The following is a 10,871-nucleotide window of genomic DNA, read 5'->3' as shown; positions in this document are numbered from 1 at the left end:
CAAAGCCAGGCCACAGGGTGGCTCTCTGGAAAGACATCCCTTTCTCTGGCACCTTGGAACATCATGCAAGAGAACATGCAGGCGGGGCTGGGGGTGCCGCTCAGCAGTGTTTCCCAGCACGCACAGGGTCCTGGATTCACTCCCCAGTACAGCAAAGAAGGTCCCGGGTCCCATGCAATGTCCATAGTTCCAGCCTTCTGGAAGGGTGAAACAGGAAGATCAAAAGTTTGAGCCCAGCATGAGCAGTTTGGCAACTTAGGGAGACTATCTCAAAAATAAAATTAGACAGGGATTGGGGATACAATTCAGTGAGAAAACCCTGGGTTCCATCCCTAGTACTTGGGTGTGGGGATACTTATGGAGGGACCTCTTGTACTTTACCCTGTAGGCCTGTGGAGGATAACTAACTAGTCAGCCCCCAAAATCAGGGAGACTGAGAATAACTACAGGTGGAGGGGACAGAATGGGGGTTGCAGTGTGTGCAGAAGATAGGTTTCCCTCCCAAGGGTCTGGTAAGAGGCACTTAAAATGTTAGCAGCTGCTGCCTTTTCCTTTTCTCTCTTTTCTTTTTTCTTTCTTCTTCTTTCTTTCTTTCTTTCTTTCTTTCTTTCTTTCTTTCTTTCTTTCTTTCTTTCTTTCTTTCTGTACTAAAGCTAGAACCAGACTGCAATGAACTATTTCCCCAGCCCTTGTTATTTTAAGACAGGCTCTCCCTAAGTTGCCCAGGCTGGCCTTGAACTTGTGATCATCCTGTCTCAGCCTTCTGAGTGGCTGGGGTTACAGGTGTGCGACGCTGAGCCCAGGAATAGTTGCTTCTCCTTTCGGGTCAGCTCTGTGCCTGACTCTGGGCCTGCCTGTGGACCTAGAGACACTACACCATTCCCTTGTCCCAACAGCCCTGAGGGGAGGAACTGTATTATCCCCCTTTACATGTGGGCAAACCATGGCTTGTTAGAATGTCCAGGAAGGCCTGGGAACTATGTGGTAGAGTCGGGATTTGAAGCTGGGACCACCATAGAGGGACACCATACCGGGGGCTGGTTTCTGGTATAGGAATGACTAATGTGGTGGAGGACCCTCTAGTCTTAGGAGTGAGGTGGCTGACACACTGGGGGACAATGCACTGTGCCCTTGACTCATTCTCTTGGCTCTGTCCCCCATAGGGCCAGCTAGTTCCCTGTGGCCACTGTGTCTGTATCTGGAGCATTTCTCCAACGTGGTACTGTGCTCAGAAATGCTTTTTAAACTTTTTTTTGGAGATAGGACCTTAGTATGTAGTTCAGGCTCACCCTGAACTCTCTATGTAGCTCAGGGTGCCCTTGAACTCATGGTGATCCTCTTGCCTCAGCCTCCTGACTGCTCTGGCCTTGAACTTGTGATCCTCCTGACTCAGTTCCCCAAGTGCTGGGATCATTGGTATATGCCACCATGCCTGAGACCCTGTCTCAAAATAAAAATAAAAAGGGCTAGAGATGTAGCTCAGTGGCAGAACGCTTGCCTAGATGTTCAACGCCTGCTGAGAAGGGTCAAGGATATAAAGAAACCACAGAGAGAGCACATACCCCAGGGAAGAGCCATTGCCACTGGCAGGGACTGAGCAGGAAGCAGTTCCAGAAGCCTGAAGACAGCTTTCCTGAGAGGGTTGCCGGTGGGAAGGCCCCAGTGACACCGTTATTGCAGGGAGGGAGCTGGGGAAATCCACACCCCAACCTCACTCTTCTCCGTTCCCCTGTGCGAGCTGCCCACTCGGACAGGTCATGACCAACATGACTGTCTTGGTTACTTTTTTCTCGTTGTTGGGACAAAAATACCTGACGCCCAAAATTAAGGAAGGAAAGGTTTATTTCGCTTACAGTTCGTGGAGGATTCAGTCCTTACTTGGCAGATTACAAGGCAGAGTGGCACATGGCAGAGGGCTACAGCTCATGGACGGCACAGCAAAAGCAACAGCACACACCAGGGCGGAATGGCCCAAGCAGCCTCTTCCTCTCCCTTACATATGCAAACTATCCACCCCTGGGCGGGTGCAGCTCTCACACCCATAATTAATCAAACTTTAAAAGCCTGCCCCATGGCCACAGGAGGCTTTGGGGGGACACACAGACATAAACCATAACAATGACCAAAAGCCAGAGAGCAGTGGGGTCCACTGAGGTTAGCAGACAGGTCAGCGTCCAGGGCAGGGGAAGCCCAGAGAGGCCAAGTGCAGATCCCTGCACGCCTCTTAAGTTTGAAGTCAGAATTTACACGGAATTTCATGCACACATACGTAACAAGCCTGTGAGGCAGGAAGGGCTGCAGTTATCCTGTTCTGTAGATGAGAACACTGAGGCTCAGCAAGGTGAGCCTTGCCAAGCACACAAGACTCAGCGGGAGATGTCAAGTCCAGGCCCACCCTCTCCTGCAGGTCCCCTGTGGGTGGAAGCAGCTCTGCTGGACATGCAGCCCCTGAAGAAGTCCCCAGTCCAGAATCTTGGGGACCGCTGGAGGCTCAGGCGAGGTGACCCCGGCCCCAGAAGATATCCGTACGGAGTGGGAGAGGCTGCTCTGTCCCACTGATGAGGAGCTGCGGCTCCTGGGACAGCGTGGTCGAGTCTGGGACTGCCAAGGCCTCCGAGCTGTCCAGGGAAACCTCCTCCCTTTCCTCCTGCCGCAGGTGCCGGAGAACCTCCTGGGACAGCAAGAAGCTGCCTCCCTCCGCAGGTTCTAGGATGAGGACCGGGGAGAGGGGTGAGGACTTCCCTTCACTTTCCCTCTAGAACACGTCCACAGGAAGTGCTGCAGCCTTCCCTGCCCCTCTTCCCACCTGCTCCCAGCCAGTGGGCCTGGAGTCTTGTGGCATCCTACAACTGGAAATGGTTTGATTTGGTATGGTTTTGCTTTGGCTTTTTCTGAGACAGAGTTTTACTATATAGTCCAGACCAACCTTGAATTCGCTACGTACTTAGCCCACAGTGGTCTCAAACTCACCATCCTCCTGGCTCAGCCTCCAGAAAGCTAGGATTATAGGTGTCTACAACCACGCCCAGCTTAGCAGTGGCCTGCTTTATTTATTTGTTTATTTACTTATTTTTGAGAAAGGATCTTGCTATGTAGCCCAGGCTGGCCTTGAACTCACTATGTAACCTTGGCTGGCCGCGAACTCACAGCGATCCTCTTGCCTCAGCTCCCCAGATGCCGCAATTACAGGCGTGCACCATCATGCCTAGCAGAAGTGGCTTTAAATATAAAGGAATTGCCACCTCTCACTTTTGGAGATGACTCTCAGAAACGGTCAGGTGCCTGCCCAAGGCCATGCAGTGAGGGAGTGGCAGGGCCAAGACCTCAGGCCTGGTCTCTCCTGCTCCATACCCCCTGGCCCGGGCCCATCTCCTCCCTGTGGCGTCCCCAGATTAAATGAGGGGCTCTCTGTAGGCTCCACCCAGAGTTTGCAGCCAGAGTCCTCAGAAAGCAACCTAGTGTCCAGGGTGGCAGGGGTACCCCTCCCAGGGAGGAAGGGACACTGGCCACTTGGGACAGCCCAGAAATAGTGCTACCACGTGTCCTTCTGACTCTGGGAGCCCCAGAGGCCCTGGTGCCTCATGTCCTCCAGCCTAAGAACCTCTTACCCTGGTAGACGATGAGACGACACTTGTTCTGACACTCGGGGACATCTGCCAGGATGTCCTCCAGTATCCGGCAGAAGAGTTTGGCCTGCTCAAGCCGATCGTCCCGGCTAAAGCCAGCCCTGCTGTCCTGTGACATGGCAAACAAGGTCTGCAAGGGAGTGGCATACTCCAGGACACAGGCAGCCACCTGGGGGAGGGGGGTAAGAGGAAGACCACATGAGCCAGCCCCCTGCTGTGGGACAAAGTCCTAGGAGGCCGCCACCCTGACGGGTCTGTCCTGGCTGGCCTGCCTCAGGCTCTGACCTGTCAGGACAGAATGGGCTAAGTTTACCTTCCACAGATCTTGCTCCTGGGATCCCAGGGAAAGGGCCAGAGAACAAGGCCATCAACTGCCCCCGCTGGAAATTGAGTCTCAGGGCTGAGCTCTGAGCTTCAACTATGGTCTGGGTTTACCTGAACCCTCATAAAATCATTCAGACACCCTCCCAGCCTCCCTGAAGGGCAATTTGATGGCCAAGAGCATGGCATAGTCCATCTGAATTGTGCACTTTCTCACCATCTTGTTGAGCTTCAGTTTATTCCTTTGTTTTTTGTTGGTTACTGTTTTTCTTCTTTTTTTAAAGTTTTTTTTTTTTTTTTTAGGTTCTGTTTGTTTTTTTGAGCCAGAGTCTCGATATGTAGCCCAGGCTGGCCTCAAACTCACAGAAATCCTCCTGCCTCTACTTCCTGTGTGCTGGGATTGCAAGCATGTGCCACCACACCTCACAAGCTTGTTTCTTTGACAAGCAGGGATCATAACTGTCCCTACCCCACGCAGCCGTGATGAGGATTCAGTGGACTGGTCATTCATGCACCCAGAATAGCATTTGGCACACAGTAGGTACTCAATAAATGTTACTTATGATCACCCAGAATGAATCTCTCCCAGCCTTGGGACTGACTGGGGAAACAGGCTGAGAGATGAGTCATGAATTTTTCTCCGTGCTTAGTCAGGGCCCAGGCTTCGTGGGCCTGATCCCTCCCTGCCTCTCTACATACTCACCGGCCGCCCATCTTCCAGAAGCTGATAGACACTGTTCGAGTACACTCGCCCTTTGATGCCAGCACGGTCAGCATGCTCCTGCGGCAGCATATGCAGGAAGCAAATGTTGGGGTCCACCACACTCAGGTCATCAGGCACCCCACAGTCCAACGGGAAGAGGATGTACAGCCGTTGGCTCCCTGCACCCCGCAGCATGTTGTTGTGGAGCTTATTGTAAGCTTGGATCCGAGCCTGGAGCCCTGGGGTCAGGAAGTCCAAGAAATCATCCATGTTAATCCTGTCTCCTATCCAATCCAGGACTAACGCTCAGGCCATCGGCCCTGTCAGGGTGTGTGCAAAAGAACTGGGGGTTAGCTGGGTGTGGTGGTACACATGTGCAATCCCAGCACCCAGGAGGCTGAGGCAGGAGGATTGCTACAAGTTTGAAGCCAGCCTAGGCTATATAGTGAGTTCAAGGCCAGCCTCAACTACACAGTGAAAAGCTGTCTCAAAAAAAACAAAAAACAATGGAAAAATTCAAGGGTCTCATTGTACAGGAGGTCGGAGGCGGGGAGAAAAGAGTCCCTGGGGATCCTCTCCTCTTCCTACTGCTACCATCCAATTCTCCCTGCTCCTCCGCCAGATTCCTGCATCAGCTCTGTTCCTTCCCCCTTTCAGGGCTCTAAGAGGGCAGAGCCCAGGAGAGGACATTCCCAACACTGCGAGGTGCAGACAGCAGGCCTCTAGCTCCAGAGCCTTCCCTTAGGAAGCTGGGGCCAAAGGCAGGCAGCACTGGGATGTGGAAGAGCTGCAGCTATGGCCTGCAGTCCAGTGAAACATGCACCGGCTCCACAGTGGAGTAGTCAAGGGTCCAGGCTCCAGAGAGGCCTGGGTTCAAATCCAATCTTCTCTCACTGGCCTCAGACTCTTACTGACCCCCCTGCTTTAGCCTCCCCAGTGTAAGAATCACTTTTCTTGAAGTGTGAACCTCCCTAGTGCAATAATTACACTTTCTTATCTCTGAAATAGAAGTGATGGCACCAAGTGTTGGTGGCTCACGCCTGTAATCCCAGCACTCAGGAGGCTGAGGCAGAAGGATCGTTGTGAGTTTGAGACCAGCCTAGGCTACAAAGTGAGCTCAAGGCCAGCTGGAACTGCATAGCGAGACTCTTTCTCAAAAAGACTAATAATAATAATAATAATAAATAGGAGTGATGAGCTGGGCCTGGTGGCACTGGCCTATGATCCCAGTACTTAAGAGGCTGAGGCAGGAGGATTGCTGTAAATATAGGGATGATGTAAGTTGCTGTTAATATAGGGGTGACGCTTGTCCTTTCCTCACAGCCTAGAAGGTAAAAGATAAAAAGCCTCTGAGGGGCACGAGGTAAATATTTGTCCAAAGCCTTCCAGGATGCCCTTGGGCACGTCACTGAATGGCTTTCAGTCCCCCATTCCTTACTGTAAACCAGGCAGAATGATAACACCCTTTGTGCTGACAGGGCTGTCTGAGGAATCCATGGTTTGGAAGACATGAAGATGCCTTGCAAAGTGAAGGAGGTTCTGGGTACAGAGGCTGTGCATTTTGCGGCCCAGGAATAGGAGCACAGGGGTGGCCCACCTGGCAGGATCAGCCTCAGGTACCCGATGTAATATGACCATGCCAGTCCGTGGGCCACATTGAAGTTTTCTTTTTCACAGATCGCAGACATCTCAGCTGGAGTTAGGCCCTGTGCAGAAAGAAGGCCATGGGGCCTCCATGCAGTCAGCCAGAGCCCCTTTCCAAGATGCTTTCCCAGCCTGCTGCAGACCTGCCCCCTGCTCTGCTGTCCCTGCGCTCACCGTCTCAGGTCATTGCAGAATCCACTGCCAGGACCCCACCCTTCAAACTAGTGCCGCCCCCAGGACTGAGCTCGGGCAGGCCATACTAGCCGCAGCACCCACTCCCCCAGCCAAAGCCTCCCCTCCCTCTGGCCTACCTGGAGGTCCAGGAGCACGTTGAGCGCTTTTGAGAGGCCAAGGAGAGCAAGCACCCAGCTGAGGGGCAGGCTGGAGTCCGGAGGGAGGGAGAAGTAGAAATAGCAGGCCAGCAGCAGCAGGGCCCCATGGCGGACGGGGCAGCCCAGGCAGGCCCGCACAGCTCTCCAGTAGCTGCCCCGGTACCTGTAGGGGACAGCAGGTCGCAGCTCAGCCAGAGACATTCGGGCGGGGGGTGGGGGGGTGGGGTGCGGCTAGGAGTCAAGTGGGCGAGGCTTGTCAGGTACCCGGACTCCACGGAGCGGGTAGAGAGTCACCTGGAATGGACGTGGTGCAGCTCCTCGGCCAGACAGCAGACCCCTTTCAACAGCAGGCCCAGCTGCAACGAGACGAGGTGGGCCACCAGACACCGGAGAGTGTGGTCCGGTGGCTCCCCCGTGCTCCAAAGGACCACCAGGCAGGCCCCCAGCAGGACCAAAGCTGCCTGCTTGGCCCTGTGGCCCCTGGGACGTGGGATGGATGGATGCAGGCTGGAGTACGGCATCTGTGGGCACCAAGAACTCCATGGCCACACTCCCGTCATTCAGCCGCCCTGCGGGAACTGTGGCCCTGGCGGGTACCCCCTCAACTTCCCCTCCTTGGTGCCCTCCCGTTCCCACAGGCTGCTCTTAGAGGCACTTCTAGAGGGTAGCCTGACTACACATCACCCCAGGGTGTTTGGTAAAAACACAGCAGCCCCCCCATGCCACACCGCACACCAGTATGAGACCACAGGTACGATGCAGAAAGAAGGCAGCAACTAGATCTGGGTCCCAGACCCAGATCCGAAAGCGTTCTGTGCCATCCAGCCCATCGGGGGGCCCTGAGGGACCTGGCCCGTCCTAAAATGCACCCCAGGGAGGACTTGAGTTGCCAGAGCTCAGGGAGTGGGGCAGATGCTGGGTCTCATTTTGGAGGCCAGTGTCCCAGCCTTGGGGCTCCAGCAGGGCTGCTCCTGACCCTACCTTCTGCCTCCTGGACACAGGTTCTTCTTGGAAGACCATGGGCAGCAAGGGACCAGCCGGTGCAGTGGCTACCGTCAGCCACCGGAGCCTCTCTAGGTGCCACCTAGAAATGAAACATTAAAAACCGAAACCTCCTCAGCACCCCTCCAGCCCTGGCACCCTGCCAGACCACAGCTTTAGGTGCTAGGGAGAGAAGGGTATTTCCTGATCTTCAGGGAGGCCGGCCCTGTTCAGGCCCTCATGAGCCAGGTCTGGGTCTAGGGTGTGAGTAAGCTCAGAAAGCTTCGTCCCATTGCCAGGGTGTTCAGAGCACCCACCTCCCCTGCAGCCACAGCCCGCACACTAGGGTCCCGTCATCCGCCCACTGAGCTCCAGCAGGACAGCACGCAGGGCTGGAGGCCAGGCATGAGGGGTCCCTGTCTGACTTCCAGATGCAGATTCTCTTCTCTGAACACTGGGGCATCAGGAAGGGGTGGAGATGCAGGCACAGTTATTTCCTGGAAATCACCAAGGCCTGGGGGAGGAGCTGGCGGAGGATTGGGGCTTTGGCTCTGCCCTGCGTGGAGGAAGTGGTCACCCCTGCAAGTGCCAGAGAGCTGTGCACAGGCGGCTCATGGGGCTGGTGCTGTAGAGTCTGCGGAGGCTACACTGCGCCACGCCAGGCCCCGGTCTCTCCGTGAATGATACCAGAGCATTTCCCTGGCTGCAGACACTGCCCCAAGCACATGTGTCATTTCACATAGTCCTCCTAGCCACCATGTCGGGTGACTATAATTCTACCCCCATTTTAGAGATGGGTAACCTGAGGCCCAGTGAGGCGAGATAACTTGCTCCAGTGAGCAAGGGAGAGAGGATCTGAAGCCCAGTGGCTTGTTCCAAAGCCCAAGCTCTCCTGGTGGAGGGAGAAACCCTGGCTGCTGTGCTGATTTGAGGGCAGGGGAAGAGGCAGCAGGAGTTCTTTCCTGCCCAGGTTCACTCCTTCCCTGAACCCTTCCCCACCTCACAAGCAGACACAAGAAGAGACACGCACTCAGGTCCTCCCCACCTCCCAGGAGCGTTAGGGCTTCCTGGAAACCCTAAGAGCATTAGGGCTCTTACTGGAAACAATTTCCTCAGCATGGAGGGAATTCCCTACACTTTCTCTTCCCTAAAACTGGCTCACATAAAGGTCTGGAAGGATAGAAGACAAAATACTAACAATGATTACTCTATGAGAAAGGAAACTGAAAGTTTTTATACTATTTTTTTCCTTTTTTCTCAGTAGGATAAATATGGTTTATGTGTTTAATGTTTAACGAATGCAGTAAAGAGGTAGGTGTGGTGGCACACACCTATAATCCTAGCACATGGGAGGCTAAGGCAGAAGAATCACTGCAAGGCCAGTCCAGGCTAGATACATACGTGCATGCACACACACATAAAGTCACATTTATGAAGTGCTATGACTTGAATATGTTTTGTCCCCTTCTGAAACTCATGTTGGAGTTTAATCGCCATTGTGATGTATTAAGAGGGTAGAAATTTAGGGGCTGGGGATTTAGCTCAGCAGCACAGCACCTGCCTGGCAAGTGCAAGGTTGTGAGTTCAATTCCTGGTACCGGAAGAAAAACAAAAACAAACAAACAAACAAAAAAAGAGGGTAGAAATTTAATTCAACCCTGATGTTTAGGGATGGGGCCTTTAGGAGGTGATCAGGTTTAGACAAGGTCATCAAGTCATTCATGATTTAATCTGGGTGGCTTTATTTTATTTTTTTGTTTTTTTGTTTTTTTGTTTTTTGTCTTTTTGAGACAGGGTCTCGCTGTACAGTTCAGGCTGGCCTTGAGCTCACTTTGTAGCCTGGGCTGGTCTCAAACTGGCAACGAACCTCCTGCCTCAGCCTCCTGAGTGCTGAGATTACAGGCTACCATGCCCGGCTTATTTTATTTTATTTATTTGTTTTATTTATTTATTTTTTTGGAGACAGGGTCTTACTATGTGGCTTTGGACTCACTATGTTTATGGCCCAAAACTTGAGACAATCCCTCAGCCTCCCAAGTGCTGGGACTACAGGTGTGCGCCACTGTGACTAGCCTGGTGGCTTTAAAAGCAGGAGAGAGACTAATGGAGAGAGACCCACGTGCTCCCTGGCTCTTGCCAAGGACACTGTCTTGATTACTTTTCTCCCATTGCTGAGACAAAAGGCCTGACGCCAATAATTAAGGAAAGAAAGGTTTATTTAGCTCACAGTTTGTGCAGCAGAAGACAGCAAAGCAACAAGAGCAAAAAGCGGGGAAGAGCAACCCTCCTTTCCTCCCTGATAGTGTAAGCAGGCTACCACCCCTAGGGCTCGTGTACCAGCGCTCAAACGATCTCTGCGCCCTCCTTTTGCACAGGATGAGGGTGTTTACAAAGTGCCAGGTTTACTGGCTCCTCCTGAGTGGCTTAGTTAAACTTCTAAACTTCTCAACCTGACACAATGTATCGACTGCCACAGGTCCCCTGTCTCAGCTTGGACTCTGCAGCAAGAAGGCCCTGACTGTGCGAAGCCCTCAACCTTGGCCCAGAATCATGACCCCAAAGAGTCCTCTTTCATTTACAATTGACCCTAAGCACGCAGTGTGTGGTACTGCGTGCTTAGGCACAGAAAACAAAGACATCGGTGCTGGAGGTTAGGCCCTCAGCACATCTCTCCCGTCCGTGATGAAAGAGGGGGGCGGGGAGAAGCAGGCCAGGAAACAGCCATCAGCTGCGTGCAGGAGACTGTCTCCGGCTCAGCCAGAGGGGCGGGCCTCGCAGCCCTTCCAGATGGGCCCTCTGGTCTCGTGCGGAGCAAGCGCAGGGCTGTGGGGAGAGTTAGGTTCAGGCTGCGCGCTGCCGATTCTCAGGCCCGGAAGTGGCTGCCGCTCCCCACTCCCGGAAGGGCCGTCTAGACGGTCCGGGTTTCTACTTCCAGCCCCGCTCTTGCTCGCACCAGTCTTCCCTGAAGCTTGTCCAAAACATTCTTAAGAGAAAGCAGCTTCCAGGCAGTCAGGTGGCTCCGCCCTAGACGGGTAGGGAGGAGCAGGGCGCCCTCTCCGCTCCTGGTTTCTCCTCACGACCCAGGTGTCCCACCCCGCATTCCTGCTAGAACAGGGGAACTGGGGGCAGTTCAGTGTCGCTGGAAGCTGAGTGTGGTGGAGGTGCACATTTGTAATCCCAGCACTCTGGGAGGCTGAGGCAGGATCACAAGTTCAAGTCTAGTGTAGGCAGTTTAGCCATGTAGCAAAACCTTGTTGAAAAAAA

General features: G+C 53.6%; 1 protein-coding gene across 7 annotated transcripts; it reads right to left on the bottom strand.

The window, feature by feature from the left end:
- Positions 1–2,046: 2,046 nt before the first annotated feature.
- On the bottom strand, positions 2,047–8,089 carry Tmem173 (transmembrane protein 173). 7 transcript variants are annotated; one of them, XM_005382064.2, is made up of 8 exons: positions 7,925–8,086; positions 7,608–7,710; positions 6,921–6,982; positions 6,606–6,789; positions 6,248–6,356; positions 4,651–4,889; positions 3,609–3,795; positions 2,047–2,706 (listed from the first exon to the last, which is right to left on the bottom strand). In XM_005382064.2, exons 1-8 carry the CDS (start codon positions 8,068–8,070, stop codon positions 2,492–2,494), a joined length of 1,245 nt encoding a protein of 414 aa, XP_005382121.1. In that variant the 5' UTR covers positions 8,071–8,086; the 3' UTR covers positions 2,047–2,491. The 7 variants fall into 7 exon arrangements, with proteins under 7 accessions (XP_005382121.1, XP_005382120.1, XP_005382122.1 ...); XM_005382063.2 differs by having other exon boundaries at positions 6,921–7,147; positions 7,925–8,085; XM_005382065.2 differs by having other exon boundaries at positions 6,921–7,147; positions 7,930–8,014.
- Between the last annotated feature and the right edge of the window lie 2,782 nt (positions 8,090–10,871).

Source organism: Chinchilla lanigera, unplaced genomic scaffold (genome assembly GCF_000276665.1).
Source record: "Chinchilla lanigera isolate Chin_1 unplaced genomic scaffold, ChiLan1.0 scaffold00017, whole genome shotgun sequence".
Taxonomy (NCBI): Eukaryota; Metazoa; Chordata; class Mammalia; order Rodentia; family Chinchillidae; genus Chinchilla; species Chinchilla lanigera.
The sequence above is the reverse complement of the archived record's forward strand: the minus strand, read 5'-3'. Positions and strand labels throughout refer to the sequence as shown.

What these genes read in the sequence shown, in the direction of transcription:
- Tmem173 (XM_005382063.2), bottom strand. Translation starts at nt 8,070, where the DNA reads ATGCCCCAGTGTTCAGAGAAGAGAATCTGCATCTGGAAGTCAGACAGG. An exon ending in GGGCTGTGGCTGCAGGGGAG is followed by an intron (nt 7,711 to 7,924) that starts GTGGGTGCTCTG and finishes TTTCATTTCTAG; the next exon opens with GTGGCACCTAGAGAGGCTCC. An exon ending in TTCTGGAAGATGGGCGGCCG is followed by an intron (nt 3,796 to 4,650) that starts GTGAGTATGTAG and finishes CCCCTCCCCCAG; the next exon opens with GTGGCTGCCTGTGTCCTGGA.